Source organism: Aquila chrysaetos, chromosome 17 (assembly GCF_900496995.4).
Source record: "Aquila chrysaetos chrysaetos chromosome 17, bAquChr1.4, whole genome shotgun sequence".
NCBI classification, from domain to species: domain Eukaryota; kingdom Metazoa; phylum Chordata; class Aves; order Accipitriformes; family Accipitridae; genus Aquila; species Aquila chrysaetos.
This window is the reverse complement of record NC_044020.1, coordinates 21,146,984-21,168,439: the sequence shown is the minus strand read 5'-3', so window position 1 is coordinate 21,168,439 and position 21,456 is coordinate 21,146,984. Positions and strand designations below refer to the sequence as shown.

Here is a 21,456-nt window from a genome sequence, read left to right as displayed (position 1 = left end):
CGGCCGGGCGCTTTGCGGCAGCCCGGCCGCCTCTCTAGAAACTTCTCGGTCCCTCCCTCCCTCCCCCCGTCTCGTCTCCTCTCCCCTCCCCTTCCTCCTCCCCGCCGACCGGGAGCCGGCGCTGCGGCGAAGGCAGGAGAGAAGGAGGCGCCCGGCGCCCGCCCCCGTCCGCGCTGCTCGGAGCCGGAGCCGGAGGCGCAGCGAGGCGCTAGCCCCAGGCCGGTCCCGACGCCGTCCCTCACCCCGCGAGGCGGCCCTTCCCTGCGCAGCGGTGGCAGCGGCCGGCGGGATGACGGCGGAGGAGATGAAAGCGGACGGGGCTCCCATGGAGGGGGCGGACATCACCCCCAAGCGAGATGAGGGCGTCCTCAAGGTACCTTGCGGCTGCGGGCGGCCGCTCCCCGTCCCCGGACACCCCCCCCCCCCGCCGCCGCACTAGACTCGGGGGCCGGGGGGGTGGGAAAGCGACCGCGGGCGGGTGAGCGCCCGTCCCTCCTCGCCTGCGAGCGGGTGCTCCCCGGGGCGCTCTGCCCCCGCCGGGGCCCGTTCCGTCCCCTGAGGGGAAGGGGGACAAGGCCGTTACCGGCAGGTTGGCGCAGCCCCGACGATTAAATAGGAACGGTGGCGCGCGCGGGGAGGGCGGGAGGCCGCCTCCGCCGCGCACGCGCTGCCCCCCCCACCTCACAGCGGGGCGAGCCGGAGCCCGGGGGCTGCCCACCGGGAAACCCCGCGGGGACGGGGGGGGGGGGGGGGGCTGGGGAGGGGAGAGGCGCTCCTCGCTGCGTTGGGGTTTTTCCCCGCGGCTGGGGCGGGGGGGGGGGTGTCCGGGTCCGCCCCCAGCGCTCGTTTGGGGGGGGGGGGCTGGGAATTGAAGAGGCTTGTGTGGGCAGGGCACGTGCGTGCGGCGGGCGTCGGTAGCTGGTGCTGCGCTGCCCGCTTTTGCCTGTCTGGAAGAGTCTGAAAGCGGGGCTCTCCATCTTGGTCGCAGCAGCCTCTCAGACCTGAGATGGTGCATTGCACACGTGGGCCTGATGCAAACGCAGCCCGGCGGCAGGGGCCGGAAAGGCTGCCCGCCCCTCGGTTCAGCTTCAGTGGGAAAACCGGCCATTAACGGAGCGCGCAGGTGAGGGCGGCGGCGGGGCCGGCCGCAGGGCTGGCCGCCGCCGGGGTTTGTGCCCTGTACCGAGCGTGCCGGTGGACCGGCTTCTTTCCTTTGTACTGGGAAGTCGGTTGATAAGGGTAGCAGAATTTATACCGTGAGGGGGAGTTGCACTGACTTCCTCTGTCAGATATTTCCTATTTCCATATCTCTAGAAACTTCTGTAGTCTCGCTTAAAAACTTCAACGATCGCTAGAAGCGTTTTTTAACCGCAGCGAAATTTCAGAGTTACGGTGTTCGGGAGAAGAAAAGCGGCACTGCAGCAAAGGCAAAATTCTGCTTTTAATCTTTAGAGCCTTCTGGCTTTAAATTCTGGGTTCGTCATAGAGGCGCTGTCTCCAGTTCAGGAGGGGTATCAGGAACCAGATCAAAGATGTGTGGTTGGCTTCCATACTCCGCTTTCCCATGTTTCCTGCTAACCTGCTTTGGTGAGAATTTCTATTTTTTGCATGTAGCACAGTATCAGGTTAGAGTTCTCATCTGCCTGGCTGCCCGGGAAGCTGACTGCAGGTCTCCTGCATCTCAGATCCCCGGGCATGGTAAAAGCCAGTGAGTGTCTGCCTACTCCATGCACTACCCACCTTTTGATGATGGAGAAGCAGCAGGTGATTTTTTTAAAATCAATTTTTTAAAAGGAGGGGAGGAGAAAATACTGGCAAAAGAACTGAGGTTGTGAAAACCTCAGAAAAGGTGAGATTGTGAATTGATAAGGCAAAAGACTAGAGGTCATGAGGTCCACCCTTCATGGATTTTATTTTTCTAGTAATTGCCAGAGTGCAGAATACACCCGTTGAAATCAAGGGTCTAACTCTGAACTAATTTACACCAGTTTTGTACTGGTATCATTGCAGTGATTGCAGGAGAGGTTTTTTTATTTGTTCATTAGCTTTGTATCAGAATGGTATCCAGAGGTTTTTACCTAGTATAGCTGAATGTGCTTGCGCTATTTCTAGTCTGAGCATTTAAGTTTAGAAATACTTGCAATCACAATATGAACAGAAAAATCAGGTTTCTCCATCTGAAAGGGAAATGTAAACCTTATGGAAAATAGGGTTGCCCTATTACGTATATGAAAAAAGGGAAACGTGTCTCTTGAAAATGAAATAAATGCAAAAGAATAATATCATATAGATACTGAAAATGAGATATTCACTACTTTGGTGTTGGATAATTTGGTATGACACTACAAGAATATGGCATTTGGAAAAGCATAGTAAATTTCCATTAAATGCAGTTATTATTTTGAAGTTATTTCAGATCGGCTGCTTTAAAATTACTAGTTTGAATCTGCTTTTTTATATATATATATATATGTATCTAAGCGTGATGTAGTTTAGGTTGATTACCAGATTCATGTTCTTTTCATATGTCTGTGTTTCCTTATCTCTGGGAGAGTGGTTGCTTCAATTTTTGCTGTTCTTGGGGGGAAAAATCAATGGATTAGTTCTGTAATGCTAATAACTGCTGTAGCACTGAGGTGGTGCAGGGTAAGAGGATGGTGTGTTGTGTGAGGTCAGGCATCCCTTTTCGCACTGAGCATTCTCTCCCTAGGAAACTGAGCAGGTAGTATTTTTTTTCTGGGTTGTTTTTTCGGTTGTTTTGGGGGGGGGGGGTTGTTTGGTTTTTTTTCTCTCTCTTATGCATTCAGTGAGGTGCTTTCAGCTTCTTAAGAGTCTGACAGAAGCTGTCTGCATTGCCTCGGCTTTGGGTGGAGGGTGCTGGCATTCCTGTCATATAGTCAGTTGTGGGGATGGTGGGAGGCAAAGTAGGAGATTGCAAGAAGTTGAAATTCGGGAAGGAGACTCCCAAGGGTCTGCTTCCTTCAGTGAAAAACATGAGTGGTGTAGAAGCATGACATTTTTATAGCTTTTCTTTAAAGGAGGGACACCAACCCATGCTTCTGTATAACTGCTCTTGAATAAGTGTTTATCTTGTATGAACAGTATGTTTTCCAGATCTTTGTAGATGCAGGCAGATAGGGTCCTCCATTGGTTCCCTTTTGTCTAGCTGAAGTAATGCAGAGCTTTGGCTCCGAGCTAGGTGGTTTCAATCAGTATTGGAGGAAACTCAAATCTGAATTTCAGGAATCCTGTTACAGGCAAGGCTTCACATCCTTGCCCTGTGAGATATGTCAGTATTACTCTCTATTTTTATATATATTTCAAATGAACACCAGAGAGATTGGCCGATCTTGCTCTTTGTATAGTGTAGATTTAGTTGATACTGGTCTTGGTAGCTAGGCTGGGGAACCTCTTGAGAAGAAAATAAAATCCTTGCAGCTGTATGTGAAATTGGGGTGCTGGCAATCCGTGTCAGAGTTGTGGAGAGACAAAATTAATACAATATAATAATTCCTAAGTGTTAAGTTTGTTGGCGGCTACAACTAACTTGTGTTGGGGTGAGATTCTGTTAACCTTTGTTAAACCGTCTGGTTTAACTCGAGTAATCTCAGATTACATGTTAGAATAGACTTTGCATGGAAAGAACCAGCTCTTTCTTGTTTAAATACTTCGCCTAGAACACCAAACTCAGGCGTAATGATAGAGTGGTGGTGAGGAAAGTGCATGAATAAAGCAAAAAGCCCTGCCTAATGCTTTACCTGATTAAGTTTCAAGATCATTTAAAATCTTCCTGAGGAAAGGTAAGTGACATGGCTAACTATAGATGCAGAGATCTGTAAGCTGGTGCCAACTGTTGCCAGATAAGTTCTCGTATCACAGCAGAGCCATCTTGAGGTTCCTGCATTTGCAACGCTGCTAATCTGTAGGCAGACTAGTCAGTCCATTTCCAGATAACTGAAGGAAACCTGCAAATCCTTTATCTACTGAAGATGATAATGCATGCATCTAAGTAAATGGAATTAATGTCCACTAGGCAGACCCAGTTTTCTTCATCTTAATGTTGCTTACTGTTTTTCTCAGGTTGTCAAGAGAGAAGGCAGTGGGACAGAGTCTCCGATGATAGGTGATAAAGTGACCGTCCATTACACAGGATGGCTCCTTGATGGCACAAAATTTGACTCCAGTCTGGACAGGAGAGACAAATTTTCATTTGACTTGGGGAAAGGTAATGTCTTGTGTTTGGTATTGAACAGTTTTGGTAATAATTGAGATGGGATTTCCTTGCATGTGTGGCTCCTTTGCATGTTAAAGTTGCTATTTAAACTTGTTTTCGGAGCTTAAGGTTTGTTCTCTTAGAATGGCCCAATCAGAACAGCTCTGAGATTTCTCTGAATGAGAAAACTGTGTAGCCCTGTGATGAGGCCTGCTGAAGAATTCATGGGCCTCAGACAAAGCACTTCAGGGGAGCAAATTTGCTTTGAAGCGTAGTGATAAAGGGTAGTTAAATAGCCAGAATGTGCATTTTGTTGGTTGTTTTTTTGGCAAAGACTCAAATTCAGGAGTACTTAATTGTGACCAGATACTGGGACAAGGTGCACAGGGGCAGCTGTCAGCTGCAGCATGATGAAACATACTCCCTTTTTCCCTAAGTTCCCAAATTAACCCAAATATGAATCTTGAAGCAGCGCATCTCTTCATTATCAAAAGCCTTCATTTTTTGAATGCAAAAATCGAAACATCCTTGTTCCAGTAAATCTTATTACTCAATCTGAGCTGCCCCTGGTAGTTCCTTACCTGCTGCTTTTTTATTTGGGAGATAAATTCTGCAGTGTACTGAAATTTGAGATGATATGAAGTGTACCTATTGATACTAAGACTAATAGGAAGGCTGCTTGATTAAGTTGAAAGTAGCAGCAAGTAGGAGAGCTTGAGTGAGAGATAGGATTTTGTTACTTGAGGATTCAGCTTCTGTTCACTTTAGGCTTTAGAAGGAATACTACTTCTGCTTTCCTCCCCATTTCTGTTACAAGTGCATGTAACTTAGTTACCACTCCTGCTGCTCTTTGCCAACTGATAAAGTACAGAGAGAAAAGGCTTGTTGTTTTGGATTGTTTTCAAAATACGAGCAGGCAATCTCTCACCCTACGACCTTCCTCTTTGAAGAGTTTATTGTTATTTCCTCGCACTTGAGATTGTGCCAAGTGCTTCAGGCTGCTCTGTTCAGATGACTTGTATTCTCTATAGGCGAGGAAGTAAGGGGAGGAAAAGAATCATTACACGTAGAATGAAGAAATTTAGCCAAATTTGGGTCCCCAGGTAACTTTATAATTTGATTAGGGTTAAAACTGATGTACATAAATCAGAGTGAGCACAAGTCTTTCAGTATTTCTGCTGTCTTAGCTTTTGTATAATAAAAGTGATGATGCTCAGTTTCACAGCTAATCACGCCTTTCATGTATGCCTAGTAATCGTGTGACTGAAATTTGACTTGCATAGGTGAGGTGATCAAAGCATGGGACATTGCTGTGGCAACTATGAAGGTTGGTGAAATCTGTCGGATTACATGTAAACCAGAATACGCCTATGGCTCAGCTGGGAGCCCCCCAAAGATACCTCCCAACGCTACACTGATTTTTGAGGTAAGTGAGAGACGGTCACTAAAGCTGTATACTTGAAAAACAAAGAAAAATCATATTTCACTGTAGAAAATGTGTGATGTAGTATCCTTTCAAAACAGGAATGTTAGGTTTTCTGGAGAGAAAAATATGGTCAATTAGGGTAATGTGGGCAAAGCACAGAGTTCTAGTCTGGCTGCAACTGATTGGCAATGGCTCAGGTTCCCTTATTTTGGAGTTTTTTAAAATAATTGAATGTTTTCCAGTGTTCATAGTTTTCATTTTACAGTTACGGAATGATTCACTGTAGGAGAGTGCAGGTTGGGAGAGCGGACTGTCTCAGTGGCAGACTCTGAAGTAGTTGAAAAACCAAAATCTGTAATCCTCTTTCCACTTGATAATACTCAAAGTAGTGATACTTATGTTAAACATTATGAAGTTTTCAACAACAGAAAGAGTAATTAATGTCCCCAGTAATATATTTTTCGTACTTTTTTGTGTTGTCTTTGCAACATTAATGCAATCTTTTATGAGTTTTTGGGGGGAGAAAAGAGATAATTAGCCCATATAAACTGCTAGAATATAAAGTGTATTTGAACAGCCCTGCAACTATGAACTCTGTTTTCTGTAGAGCTGTGCATTTTAATAAGCCTTAAAGCACCATAAGAACAGTTTGGATTCAGGTTGTTTGTTGATTACCAAAGTCTGTCTGTGGATCCAGGCTACACTGATAAATCTTAAGATCATAGAAAGTAATTTGTACACACTTGGTCCCTGTGACAGATTGAGCAGTCTTGATTTTGGTGTCTGGGTAACATTAGTTTTACAATTCACGTGGACAGTTGGTCTCCTTGGAGGTGAGCTGCATGTCTTGGTGAGCATGGAGCTGATTAGCATGGCTATTTCTTAACGTCACCAGCAGAAGACAGAACTTGTTTCCTAGTGATCTTTAAGGCATCTTCCCCTACCCTCCATCCCCTTCCCAAAAGGGGGTGGAAATAGCTGCTGTGTCTTGTGTGTTATTTTAGTAGTGACAGTGGTTGCTCAGAATGCTGAGACTCGGGTTTGGTTTTTCCATACAGGATGATATTAAAGCTATTCCTGGAGCATGCTCTGACAAACAGTCTAAACAGTGTTTTGTGAGGATATATTTTTGCTATCATTGAAACAGTTCAATTTTCCAAGAAAAAATCAGTTGCACCTGAGAGAGGGCAGATGGACTCTTCCTAAGTGTGATTTTTAAAATTGCTTCGTTCTAAAATACATACTTAATGGAATGGACTCCTACGTTGGGGGCATAAGGAAAGTTTTTAAGCTCTGATGATTGCTCTAAGATTGAATGTTGTATCTAATATCTGAGGAAGGTAAAAACAGCTTGTGGAGTAGGGACTGAAAGCCTGTTTAGATTTTAATGGAAACAATGAGCATCTGTTAAGAAGGGTAAATTAAACATAGTTGGATATTGTATTTGTATTACATTTGGATAGTGTATTTGCATTTCTTTTGTCCCTGAACTTGTGAGTACTATCATTAAAGATGTATTTTGTGCAGAAGTATTAAAAAACCTACTGCCAGCAGGTAGTATCCCAAGCCACTAAGGGATGAGAACTTACTCATTTTGAGTACATCAAAATTAATGCCGTTATTTCTGCAGTTGACTGTTGAAAAATAGTATCTTGTAAAGCTGTTCTTAAACAGTTTTTTTTAAACATATAAATCTGAAGATACTCATGGCTTATTTATATTGGATCAAACTACACGTGCTTGGAATGCTGTGTGCTTTGCACAAATGCGAGTGATACTGAGTGTAATATAGGGCAGGATTGAAAGGGCAGATAAAAACACTAACACATTTACTGTGTTCTGACCTGATGATTCAAATGCAAACTCTAATGTTTTTTTGGTTTTTTTTCCCCTACCCCTCCACCTTTTTCTGCTCCCTTCATTTTGGTTGAGGGAAAGGAAAAAACAAACAACTTCATTGTAGCAATTATTGAAGAAGTTCAGCTTCTCTGCTTTTTACTGTCCACACGCAGTGTCTCAAAGCTCAAGACCTTCTACTGTCCACGCACAGTGTCTCAAAGCTCAAGACCTTCTACCTTGGCAGCATAATAATGCATTCTTAAGGGCTTAGCACTAGTACACAGGATGCTACATCGTTGTCCTGCAACAAGAGATAATACCTAACCTTTTGATAAATAAAAGCACTAATTGCAAGATGGGATTTGTTTCATGAGAGTATTAGTGAGTCTCTCTGATACAATCATCCAGATTATTCACTTCCCACTAGGTTTTTCTTAATGATGCCGGTCTGACCTGTCCATCTTCTAGGTACTGTTTAAATACAAGTAGTGTTTCATTCATGGCCCCTTGTATCCCCTAATGCCTGCCTGAGCAGTAATACTAGAGGAGGAAAGGGAGAAAGAAAGAAAAGCACTGAAGCTGCCCATGATGGTTTTGTGCTTCCTTAACAAAATAGCCTGCAGATGACTGGCTACAACAAATAAGCAGTGCTGGGTGTGTCCTGAATTGGGGGGCGTGGGATGGAACTTAGATCCAGAACGTTTTCCTAAGTTCTATTAGGTAGGAGTGATTTCTGACTAGTATGACTCTTGGGCATTTAAAATCTCTTAAGCTTCCACTTTCTTCGGTCTTGCTCCTTGGTTTCCTTTTTATTATTTAAAACAATGTCAGCATGGTTCCTTTGCAAGTGCCGTCACCATACCAAAATTTGTCCAAGTTGCCTTAAAAGGGGCCCTCTAAAACTTAAAAGATTTTGTAGCTATGTCATCACCACATCAGCATTTCATTATGATCTGAAATAATGGATGTCTTATGGTTTGGTGTTTTGGGGGGTTTTTTGTTTGTTTGTTTGTTTTCTTCCTCATGGTTGCTTTTGCTGAGCAATATAAATAGATTCTTCAGTAGAATACTGTTGTTCAGGTTAAAAAAGGGGGGGGGGGGGGGAACCTCTATGATCATCAGTGGGGTGTTCTGGAATGACTTAGCTTGCTTCAGACAGACTGAAGAGAAAGACCAGAATATTACTTGTTATTAGGTATCCATCAAAATACAAAGTGGAAATACTCTTTGTGCTGGTGAATATTCAATTCCTTTTGCATTCCAGGTACCTTAAGTCCAGTGTCATGAACCTCTGCAGCATTAGCCCTGAACTTTTTTTTTTTTTTTTTTTTACACGAGGTACTTAGTCTAAACAATGCTGATAATAATGGCTTGCTCTTTTGTGCTGTTTTTACTATTGTTTTACTCAAACATAGGTTAGCAAAAGATTATTTTTCTTAATTGCATAGCAGCAACACAAATTTCTTTTGTGACTAGACTAATTTTCCATCTTATCATGGTACTCCCACTTCACACTATGATTTGCATTAGAGACTTGGGAGGGCGTGTAAAGATTCAGGCTGGATAGTTATCTCCTACAGTAACACCAGCTCTTAAAAATTCTAAAGAATTCATTGCAGCAACAACTTTAGATTAAAGGTGGGCCAGATCATTGTTTTGTTGTTTTATCATTCTCCTGGAAATAATTTTTTTCTGAAATGATCCCACAATACATAATGACAAGGCAAAACTAGAGGGGGAAATGTAAAAAAAAAAAAAAAAAAAAAAAAAAAGTAAAAAGAGAACACTAACTCTGTTCAGGCGTGCAAGGGAAAATGACACAGAAGTCTTGAAACTATTGTCCTGTGGCACAAGAGTAGGAGGATTAAGAAAGAGGTGGGGAATAGCTGAAGTCTGAAAAGGTATTCTTGAATTTCTTTTAATATTGCAGGACAAGCATTTGGAATCAGTTTGGGCTCCATTCCAAGCACTTTAAAGTTGATCTGAATTTGACCATAGATGGAATTAAGGGTATAATCAGGACTTAAGGATAAGGATTGCATCTTTATATTTAATTTTCTTGCTCTTTTTGTCCTTGCATTACTTACAAACCTCTCTGGCCCTTGGATGCAGTGACACTACGGTGACTCTACTTGACTGTAGAGTAAGAGGGAGTGACAGCTGCTGATCAGTGTGGTAGCACTACAAAGTGGCAGCTGGGAGCAAATTCTTCCTGGCTTAATGTGTTCAAAAGGTATTTTCCCTCATTAAAAAAACAAACAAAACCTCAGGCCCCAAAACCATTATCCATACTTCTGCCTGCAGACATTAGTAAAAATACTATTAAAGAAACCAACAGAATCTTTTTTTGCAGTAGTCCCCAAGCATTGTGGCTCGTGTAAGCTTTATTCAGAAGCCAGGTTCACAGTCCTTTCAATTAAAGGATCTAATTCGTAGTATTGGGGGACCAAGATTGCTGGAGAAAAAGCCGTAAAGGCCTGAATATAATCTGAAACTCTTCAGTAGGTTTCCATCCAGTATCTGCTGAATACAGCATCTTCATAGCCTTGGCTATCTAATATCTTGCAGGACATTAACTAAGATAGTGGCTTCCTGAACAGTTATAGTTTCAAACATCTCTGGAGAACACATCCTGTGAGTTACTGAACTGATGTGGTGAGAATAAATGCACGGCTTTTCTTCCCTCCACAGATAGAACTTTTTGAGTTCAAGGGGGAGGACCTCACTGATGATGAAGATGGTGGCATCATCCGAAGAATCCGTAAAAAAGGGGAAGGCTACTCCAAGCCCAACGAGGGTGCGCTTGTAGAGAGTAAGTATGTTACACAAATAGTAAATGGGTTTACCATGTGAGAGGGCAGAACCTTTTTCCCAATCTACAACTAGGGAGAGCAATACGTGGCTTCTCTTTCCTTTACCGAGTAACTTAACAACCTACAGTAAGCTTTCGTTCTCTTATTTCTAGCGAGGTCTACATTTTCCAGCAGCAACTGTCTTCTCCAGAGATACTGAATAAGATAAAGTGCTTATCTGATCACAAAAGGTTGATGAGTCTGATACAATATAGTATTTCCATTTGCTAAGGAACAAGAAGGGAAATAGTTCTGGCACTTGTTGGAGCGGGAAAAAACCAAAACACAAAACACAGATGAACAAAAAAAGTGTTTATTAGCAGTAGCAACTGCTAGTAGCAGCAGTTCTATTTGTTGCCAGTAGCTGCCATGCATAGGTAGCTGTTAAAAGAGAAAAGACTGTTTAGGAGGTTTTGGTACTCCCTATATTACCTGTGCTACGTGCCCCTTACCATAGATAGATATGTTCTGATTTTTCTCTGGGTTGTTCTGTTTTATGTTACCAGTCCAGTTTGAAGGCCGATATGGAGATCGTGTTTTTGACAGGCGGGAATTGCGGTTTGAGATCGGAGAAGGTGACAACTATGATCTTCCTCATGGTCTGGAGAAAGCAATTCAAAAAATGGAGAAATCTGAGGAATCCGTGTTCTATCTCAAACCCAAGTATGCTGTTTCTGATCTTTTGATACTCGAAGGGCTTATACTAAGCAGCTGGCCAGAATGAAGTGTTTTGTTATAATGCTCTTCAGCTTTTTTCAGTGCTGTAGTAAAAACCTGATTAGCCCCAAAAGTGTGATGTATGAGAAGTACAGAGCTAAGATTGCTTTGCCACTTGGATGTGAAGTAGTAGCACTCCAAAAGAAATTTACTTAAGTCTCTATAGTGTTGGTCTCGGTGAATGTTAAAAAAAAAATACTGTTGTTTTCTTTAACTTACATTTTTGTGGTACCTCTTAAAGAAACAGTACTATAAAGCAGTGCATATACAGATACCTAAAGAACAGCCTCAGAATAGGAAAAGGGCTGAAGAGCCTTCTGAGCAGCCCAGTGCGACCAGATAGCTAGTCCTTAGGTGATGTGGTTAGTAAAAACTATCAGAAATCCTTTGTTAGTAGAAAACATTCACTGGTATTCTGAAAGCCTTTTGGAAGAAGACCTTCAAGATTCCTGTGAGATACAAGGCAAAGTTATATCCAGACCTTGGACCATTATGAGAACTCTCTGAGACTTAGAACAGCTAACTGAGCGGTATGACCATCCAATATTGTAAACTCAAAACAGTCTTGGATATAAGCAGAATTTTCTCTTTACAGTGAGAACACATCTGAAACAAGTGGAGTTTGCACTGATTGTTTCCATCAAACTTTAATTCATTTCAGTTTTTATTTTAAGTTTTTTAAACTGGAACTGAACCTGAAGGGAGAAGATAAGCAAAGCAATCTGATCTTGAGTGTTTTCCTGCTACTATGCAACTTCTTACTGGAGTTGCAACACAGAACCTTTCTATAGGCATTTACTGTTTATCAGCTGATTGGCAGTGTGTTAAGTGTACAGCTGTTCACTTAATCTCTGTGTTTATTGTTATCTTTGCTTTTCTAAGAGTAGTACTAAAATACAGGTGCTCTGAAGGAAACAGTCTCAGACAATGAATATGAAGCAAGATGTGTATAACTTGAAAGTCTTTTTTTTTTCTTGATAGAGACTTTTTTTTTTTTTTTTAGCAGCTTATGTGAAGTAAAAGAAAGTTAACTGGTAACCTAGAGATTAACAAAATTAACCCCAGGTTTCTCCAGCTTTCTTCTACCTTGTCCTTGCTAATTTTAGAATACTACCCAGAATTCTTCAAGCCTTTATGTCTTGTAATAATGCTGTATAGGCATCCCAGATTTGCATGTGGTTTTTCCCTCCAGCTTCCTATATAGCTCATATGGCTGGCTGGATAGTTTTTGAACTCTTTTTTTTGTTGTTGTTTTGTTTTGTACACCCACCACCACCCTCCCCCCCAATCTTACAGCTATGGTTTTGGAAGTGCTGGGAAGGAGAAATTTCAGATCCCTCCAGATGCAGAGCTACAGTATGAAGTGAAACTCAAAAGCTTTGAAAAGGTAGGAACAAGAGATGAAGTCCCAAAGAGATTGGGAGGTGGGGGAAGAAGTGTGGGTGCAGCTTAAACAAGGATGGTGGAATCCTTGAATGTTGATCTGAAATAGGGAAGCCACTGTTGTCGGAGATGATGACATGCTGGGAGCTCTTGGCTGAAATTGTCCTTGTTCTTACTGTAACTCCGTCCATTGCCGTCAGTGTCTCTTCTGCTCTAGCCCAGTTTCCAGTAGCAGTGCAAAACTCTGCTTTGCCAAACCTGTCTCTGCCATACTGTTAGTGGGAAACAGCATAGCCACGTGGTTTGCCCAGAAGTTGTATCATTGACTACAACTGTTCCTGTTTGGGTAGGCTAAGGAGTCTTGGGAAATGAACACAGATGAGAAGCTGGAACAAAGCTGCATTGTGAAGGAGAGAGGCACGCAGTACTTCAAGGTAAATTACAGTCCCCAAGTAATAATAGCATTTCTTAGTCCATGTCATGAGCTGATAATGATGATTGCAGCTTCTGTCATTTCAGAGTGGTGTTCATGGTGTTCTCTGTGATGTTTTACAGGGAGGACTGGAGGGGAAGGTGTCATAAAAAAAAAAAAAAAGAAAGCATCAGAGTTGGAATACCTAAAGAACTAACTCTGCAGGGAGTTAGTTCTCTCTTAGAGCTGTTTGCTGTACCTACAGATAACTTCGGGGCATACGTTGAATGGTACCAAGGTTACAGTATTTAAGTTAGTGCTGTGAATGAACCACATTCATTTGGGTAGAGAAGTGTGGAGAAGCTGTTTCAAATAATTTGACCAGCTAAAGGCAGACTTTCCCATTATCTTCATGACATAGCAGTAGTTGTGCTGTTTTGAAAATGCCCCTTCTTCCTTATTTTGTATCAAAAGTTGAATATAAGGTGGGAGTTGAGAGTGAAGTATCAATGCTGGCCTATACCCCTAGCTTTAGTGGGGGAACGAGTAGGTATTAAAGATTTTCTGATCCTATGGAGGAATGGCTTTCAGAAGAAGTATATTTTTGATGATAGAAGTTATTTTCTGATTGAATTATTTTTTCCAGATCTATTGCTCAAGGTAAGCAGAAGGGGCAAGAGGGAGATAAAAGTTACTGTGATGAGCTGTGTGATAATTGAATTGCGTTGTTTACAGGAGGGGAAATACAAACGGGCAGCATTGCAGTATAAGAAGATTGTGTCATGGCTGGAGCATGAATCAGGACTCTCTGATGAGGAGGATACAAAAGCCAGAAGCTTGAGGCTTGCTGCTCACCTTAATCTAGCTATGTGCCATCTCAAGCTGAAGGAATACTCCCAGGCTTTGGAGAACTGCAACAAGGTAGTAAGGGTTTATTTATTTTTAAGCTGCACAAGCAATCTGACAGTTTACCTCTCGTTTCAACAATTTGAGGGATACCAGCCCATGTGGCGTTTGGCCTTTCTTGTCAGGTGGCAGTTGGGTAGTAGTGAATACACAATGTAAAAATATCCAACAGGTTATTTTCATAGTTATTGTCCTTTGAATATCTTTTACTAAATACCTGCTACATTGAGAGTATTCAAGTATTTAGAAATTAGAAACACTGAGATGTGGCGAAGGTAGTCATGTTGGCGAAGGTCCTTCAAAGAGCTGGAATAGAGCCAGGACTAAATCTTAGACTTGCTGGTTCTCTGTCAAATAGCCTACTATATTCAGTCCTCTTTGTACTTACTTCAGCTGTCTTCAGCTCGCCTTATTAGTAAGCCCTGACAAGACTCATAAATCTACTTCAGAAGGTACAGTTTCTAGCAGTCTCTGGTGTTCTGATTGCATCTTATTTTAAAAAAAGAAAAATTATTCTTGAATGTGGTTTTGTTTTGTTTTTTAATGCAGGCACTTGAATTGGATAGCAACAATGAAAAAGGCCTCTTCCGGCGTGGAGAAGCGCACTTGGCTGTCAATGACTTTGAATTGGCCCGGGGAGATTTCCAGAAGGTGATACAACTTTATCCAAGTAACAAAGCTGCCAAAGTGCAACTGGTGACTTGTCAGCAAAAAATACGGGAGCAGCATGAGAAAGAGAAAAAGATGTATGCCAACATGTTCCAAAGGCTTGCAGACAAAGACTTAAAGGTAATTAACACTACTCCAGAAGACTACAAGAGGTGATGTCACATGTTAGACAAGGAATAGTGTTTTAGGTATTCAGCTTACTTCTTAGTACAGATAAATATAGTGGGAAAACACTCAAGTAGCTTCCTCTGGGGGGAAAGCCTGGAAATAGCCAACAGTTAAAATGATCAGGCCGTCTTGTTTGAACAAGACCACTAGCAGTACCAAGCATTGCACAGAATGCTTCTCCTTATTTCAACTGATTTTGCGACAGACCAGTGCTAATCAGAAGGCAATTGAAGTGATGGGATGCAAACATGATAACGTTCAAGAACTGAAAAAAGCGCCTATTCTCTTTGAACTGATTGTTCCAAAGAATGGTCTGTTTTGGTGCCTGGGTGGCCTATCTACTGAGACCATCTTGCTTCTCATGGAGACATTATGATGTGGTTGATGCTCTCCATCTCAAATGTCACAGATTGATTATGAAGTGTCAGAATTCAGGCAGTCAGAAGATTCGTTATTCTACTGTATGGACGGTTTTCCGACTAAGCTTTCACTAGAATTTTAGTAAATACTAGTTCAGTGAACAAAGGCAATATTTGAATACAAGTTGTAACAAGGTTGTATCAGCTAGCAAGAAACATTCAAAGTTACTGGTGAGAATCACACATCCTAAGAAAACGTTCTGTTTGTTTTCCTTAAATCTGATGGTCCAGAAGGACTAGGTAAACCCGTAACTTCCAAGACAAATCTGGGATTTATATCAGACCCAAATTTTCTCAGTAACGCTGGGAAGTGCAGAAGTTTGCATCTTGTGAGGTTATTTTCACAGATCTTTGTGTCCACCTTCCCAGAATATGCATGGAGAATCTAAAAAATTGTCAGACGTTGGTATGTCAGTTTCCTGTGGTTAACTGTGTCAGTGAGTCTGGCTGGAGGCCCACTCTCCTCAGATGAGCATATCCTCACAATTCTGCCATCTCAGACTGTTGGCTGACAATTTCCTACATAAAACACTTCACAAACCTCTCTTTTTCTCCCCCTCCCCAAATCTTTCAAAATGAGATACATCTGAAATCAGTTTATCTACCAGAGACAATGGGAGATGTATTCCACTCTTCATCCCTTACTCTGCTACAGTAGTCATATAGTAAGCATAGGGCAATTGCCCCTAACTGGATGGTTTGGTGGACAAGCTGTTCTGTTTGTGGCTTTTTGGTTGTGTGTTTTTTTGTTTTTCTCTTTAAAGTGTAGCAGTAGGTCTGTGGATTTGGTTCTGCTTTTTATGGAGGAGTGTAAACAAACACATACATGCAGACATTCCCCACTGATTCTGCAAGGAAAGTGTCATTGTCCACGTAGTTATGTATTTGGCTAAAGCAGCTTGTTGTCAACAGTCCTTGCTCAAGGGAGCCTGGAAAAAAGTATTCTGTCCTTTTAGTCATTGTCTTGTATAGCCACACTGTACCTTAATTTTTGGTAGGCTTTAATGAAAAATCTCAAGAAGATAAAAGATACAGCAACTAAACTAGAATTATTTCACTGTTGGGCATCTTTTGAAATTGCAGGTTTAATTGCGAGCTGTCAGGCTCTGCTCTGCAGGTTCCTTTCAGCTAGCATAGCTGCTCGGAATCTGGCTTCCTGCACTAGGTCTGGAGCACAGCAAGATCTGCTGTTCAGAGAGGAAAAGTGGATTGCTGAAACAGGCTATATCCACTAAAAGTATGAAAGGGCTGCCTTTGTGCTTTTCAAAATGTACACCTCAACCCCTAAGACAGTTGCCAGAGTCGTAGTCTTGGCAAAAGGCAGACTCACAGTCTTTGCATTGCAGACTGTTTGGGATACTGCAAAGACATGGCACTTAGTTCGAATTTTCCCATCTACTTCGGATAGAATCAGCTTATAGAGTCAGAGTCATTTAGGTTGGAAAAGACCTTTAAGATCGAGTCCAACCGTTAACCTAACATTGACAAGTCCCCCACTAAACCATGTCCCTAAGCACCACGTCTACATGTCTTTTAAATACCTCCAGGGATGGTGACTCAACCCCTTCCCTGGGTAGCCTGTTCCAGTGCTTGACAACCTTTTTGGTGAAAAATTTTTCCTAATATCCAACCTAAACCTCCCCTGCCACAACTTGAGGCCATTTTCTCTCATCCTATCACTAGTTACTTAATAGAAGAGACCAGTACCCACCTCACTACGACCCCCTTTCAGGTAGTTGTAAAGAGCAATAAGGTCTCCCCTCAGCCTCCTTTTCTCCAGGCTAAACGACCCCAGTTCCCTCAGATGCTCCTCATAAGACTTGTGCTCCAGACCCTTCACCAGCTTTGTTGTCCTTCTCTGGACACGCTCCAGTACCTCAATGTCTTTCTTGTAGTGAGGGGCCCAAGACTGAACACAGTATTCGAGGTGCAGCCTCACCAGTGCCGAGTACAGGGGCACAATCACTTCCCTGCTCCTGCTGGCCACACGATCTCTGATACAGGCCAGGATGCTGTTGGCCTGGTTCATTATTCTCAATAGTATAGATGATTATGGGAATATGCATGTGTTTACATTGTTTTTTCTCGGAGCCATCTGGCCTACTTCAAATTGATGTGGTTTTAATTGAAATGCGATCGATGGAACATGGAACTGTAAACAAAGGACGCTTACTCCCCAGGTCAGTCTCGGGGATTTTTCTCGTGAGAAAACATGTTTTCCTGTTAATTCATTTATCATCTTGCTTTACTTGAGCTCCAACAGTTTCTCTGTTAGTGGTGGTGGGAGAAGAGAAGTTCAAGAGTTCTGGAGAAGAGGGTTTGTTTACCAAGCTGTCTTCTTATTGCTAAGAAAGCAGCTTGGACTATATAGTTCTGAAATTCCTGGCATCTGCATATATTATGGTCTGTTGAAGTTTGACAGCCACTCTTGCATCAGTAGTTCTTTTCATGAATTCAAATAGTTGACATATGTAAAGTGTGAATATTTGAAGGTCAGGATGTTTATCACCATATCTTAAGCCCAGGATTGCTAGCTAACAGATTTTCTGTGGAGAGGAGACTTCGCTCCCACATGCTTCACAGAATGCTTCTAAGGATGAAAGGTTGACCTTTGCCTGGATGTTCTTTGGCTGTGGTTTCTTGTTGCAGCTAAGTTGATGGAACGCTTTAGTTTAAGGATTCCGCCCCTTTTTCCCCTCTTATTCCCCTCCTTCCGCCAACAGTGCATGCCTGTGTCCTTCCTTGTGTTTGTTTGGTTCTCCTCTAACCTTACAATAAAACAGATGGTTCGGGGTGCTCAGCTGACAGGTGGAATAGCCATTTCATTGCACCATCTTTTGAGATGAGCAGGACAAGACATTTCTACCTCCCTTTACTGTGTTTGAAAATTATTTTAAGGTCAGGATGTGCTGGTTATGTCCTATTGTAAAAACTGACCTTTGGACCCTTACCACATGGCGCTCTGCCTTCCACACCTGGAAGATACAGCAAGGAGGGGGCTTTTAGAGCAGCCACCTTGTCAGATTAGTTTTTGTTCCAGCTAAGCTCTTACAGAGGACATCCAAGTGACACTTGTCCAACAAAGATGTTTCTTCCTATCTTGAGTCCAAGTGTGCCTCATACAAGTGGGGGTGGGGGCAGGGTATGGGAATTGCTGAAATTGAATCGCGTTGAAATTGAAGCAGGACAAAAGCATTTCTGTGCAGAAGCTTCCTAAATGAATTTCAGTTTGTGGGAGAACACTTTCTTATACGTGCCAAGCGTGTTGCGCGCCACGTTATGAATCGTAGCCATCTGATGCCAGTATTATTTCTCAGCCTCCTCTAAACGGCTTCTTGTTTCTTAGATGCAGAAAAAATGCAAAGAAATTTTTGGTTTCTCTTGGCTGAAGGTCCTGATATCTTAATTCAGTCTTGCAGGGAGACCAGGTATCCAAGTGATAAGAATCAAATAATGTTTGTGGTACTGTTCGCAAATGCTAGCAATTTTGTATAACAAAGGAATATATTTTCTTTGTCTCTCTGTTTAGTCAGCTGCTACTCTTCAGACCAGCCACACTGAGGATGCAGAAATGAAAGATGAGCAGAATGGAGTTGAAGATAAATCTGAAGTTGACACAGAAGCATAAAAACAAACCCTATTCCATTAGTTTTGTAAATGAAAGAATTTCCAGTGAATTAGACCTTTATTTTTCTACCTGGTTGGACAGTGGCTTCAGGGGAGCAGAGGCTGAAGCCACCATGCCACCATCAGTTACAGCTTTATATGTCTGTTGAAGAAGCTGAGTGGCAGCATAAATCTGGTTTAATCCTAGGGACTTTATTTATTCATTCAGCCTCTGTTACTGTTTGGGTTCTGTCTGGATTCACTCTGCTTGGTTTATTTGCATTTTGCCATTGGTGTTTGTCTCTTTCTGGTTCCAGCTCACTTTAATCCCAGATTCTGCTTCCTAAATTTATTTCCTTGATTTCTTTCAAGTAATCAGCCTTTTCCAGGAGTCCTCACATGAGACTTGAGAACAAATTGACGCTCCCAGTTTTTCTGCCTTGGGATTGCCCCTTCCCCCTTGTTCAGTAGGGAGTCCCTTCCATTAAGTGTTGTAACCTTTCTTGTATGCCTCCTCTTTGCAAATTGCTGAAGGTGAAGACTGTGAAGTCACAGCTTAAGTAATAAAGCTCCAATTAAACTCAAGAAAACAGAACTTTTCGTGGGTTTTTATTGGAATTTGCACAGAACTAAGAGAATTTACTGTCCTTTGGTCATTCAGCGTTTTCTCATCCACATAGCTGTACAGTAGCCGCAGTATCTGATTGTTTTTCAATGTTGTTTGTTCATTGCCTTAGAAAATTCCCACAACAATCGATACAGTATTTACCCATATATTTGCAAAAGGGGAAGAACATGTTGCTGAAAATTGTGCAAAAAGCAAGTCTGTAACCTATGCGTAGAGCTTATTTTGTGTTCATATTGCTACCTTCCTCTTCACCCTCCACATTGTAAAACTGGACCAGAAAAAAACCATTTATTTTTACCCAGAAGTGACTGGCTGTGAAGAGAAAATAGGTGATGATGGTTTAACACATTACAAATACTTCTAAGTCCTAATGAACTACAAACTTGTGAGCAATTCTAATGTCTGCTTATCCCTATCTTACAAGAAAGCTATTACTTGATATTCTGCTTCGTTCTGCAGTATGTTGTGTGTCTTGTTCGGGGACTGGTGTGCTTTTGGGTTCCGTGTGGGCTTTTTGTTGGGGTGGGTTTTTTTATTTGTCTGCAGGCATGGCACATAGTACTCAAACTTGCCTTCTCTGTTTATCCTGTTATGTAGTGTTAAACTCAGCACCTCCACTGTCCTGACACCCTCTAGCAGCCAGTAGGGATGCTTTTTTGCCTCCTCTGCAGGAGGAAGGTAGATAATCTGTTCCTTTCAGATACAAAAATGGATTTTTTTTGCAGTGAGAAAGATGTCTTGTCTTTGCATGGCACGGGATGGGCTGGAATTGTGTGTATATTGCAGAGATTAACATGAATGACATCTGAAAATCTGAGTTCCTGGTCTCCTTTGCTGTGAGAGAAGTAGCGTATGAGCGCTTACTGGTGAGGCTCTTGCGGGCCAGGAGGTTGCCGGTACCTGCCCCAGCAGGAGCGCCGGCTTGGGCCTGGCAGCTGCGTGGCCGAACCATCACCAAAGCGGTAGGGCCTGCTTGCCGTGCTGTCCGAGACAAGAAGTTCCCTGCCTGCGGCTGGGCTGGAGCTAGGCCAGGGAGCTGCGTGGTGCAGCAGTGCCCTCAGCTTCGCTGGGGTGGGAGAGGGACCGGGGAAGAGGGAGGATGAAGTGCTTGGTAGGTCATCGCGTTTAAGGAAACGCTTATTTGACTTGCTTAGCAAAATCTTAGCGTTGCCAGGTAATGCAGGTGCTTTTCACGAGTTCTGACTGTCAATAGGATCAGCCCTGTGGATGTGCAAACTGTTTCACCTTGTACCAAAGCATGGCTACCTCTAAGGGGAATGTTACAGACTGGTGACAACAAGGTGTGAAGAAGGTCTGTCAGCTGAAGTTACCAGAGGGGATGGTCAGACACAGCAGAAGAGTAAGGGGAGCAGGAATGCAAAGCAAGGGTTCGTTTTCTCCAGCAAGGAGATACCTTGATTTGTTGGGAATTGTTACTTGAAATATGAACCCCTGTGGCTGAAACTGTTGTTGCTGTGAAAGTAAGCATAGGGCCAAGTCCCAGTGATAAATTTCTAATTCTTGGAACAACAGTTTTCAGAAATCTCCCACAGGGATGACGGTTCTTCAACCTGTTTTTGAAAGCAAAAAGTGAGATTATTTCTGTAGCGCATCTAAACAATTCCTGAAGTCAATGGTGGATATGTTAAGTGCAAGCAATCTTGAAATTACCATTTTGCCCTCCTTGTTTAGTATATAACGAACTATGAAACGTTTAAGAATGTAAATCGACTAAGGACACTAAACGTGCCCTCTTCAGGCAGCTGAAAGGTGCTTCTGTGCCGACTCTAAACATGGGTCTAGCTACCAGCAGAAGATGCCATGTAGTGTTTATCAGCGAGGTGATGCATGTAAACTTCAGCTATGAACTATTCATTATATCCTTACGGAAAAATGCTTAAAATAAACAACTACACTACTGACTTTGTCAACCACACCCGCCTGTCTCTCTCAATCTATAAACCCTTCGTCCCCTGCCCTGTCGCGGTGACGGCCGTACGCCGCCTCGGAACGGCGGAAGCGTCCCGCTTCGCTGTCGTCTGCGGAAACGGCCCGTCCGGGGCCCGCTCGGTGCCGCCGGCGGGGACCGGGCACCCACGGCCCCAGGGGTGGGCACGCTGAGGGGGCGTGGCGGGGGGCGGCGCCCCCAGCCGGGCCTGCCGGCGGCGCCGCCCCCGCCCTCACGTGACTCCCCGCGCTTCCGCTCCCCGGCTGCTTT

General features: G+C 43.0%; 1 protein-coding gene across 1 annotated transcript; it reads left to right on the top strand.

Moving 5' to 3' along the window:
- The first annotated feature begins 89 nt into the window (after positions 1-89).
- FKBP4 (FKBP prolyl isomerase 4) lies at positions 90-21,172 on the top strand. The gene is made up of 10 exons (XM_030040255.2): positions 90-373; positions 4,081-4,225; positions 5,497-5,639; positions 10,170-10,290; positions 10,837-10,993; positions 12,344-12,434; positions 12,781-12,864; positions 13,578-13,763; positions 14,298-14,537; positions 18,534-21,172. Exons 1-10 carry the CDS (start codon positions 290-292, stop codon positions 18,630-18,632), a joined length of 1,350 nt encoding a protein of 449 aa, XP_029896115.1. The 5' UTR covers positions 90-289; the 3' UTR covers positions 18,633-21,172.
- Positions 21,173-21,456: the final 284 nt, after the last annotated feature.

Excerpts from the sequence above, each read along its gene's own strand:
- FKBP4 (XM_030040255.2), top strand. The coding sequence starts at position 290 with ATGACGGCGGAGGAGATGAAAGCGGACGGGGCTCCCATGGAGGGGGCG. Across the intron at positions 4,226-5,496 it reads TTCATTTGACTTGGGGAAAG|GTGAGGTGATCAAAGCATGG; the intron begins GTAATGTCTTGT and ends TGACTTGCATAG. Across the intron at positions 14,538-18,533 it reads TTGCAGACAAAGACTTAAAG|TCAGCTGCTACTCTTCAGAC; the intron begins GTAATTAACACT and ends CTCTCTGTTTAG.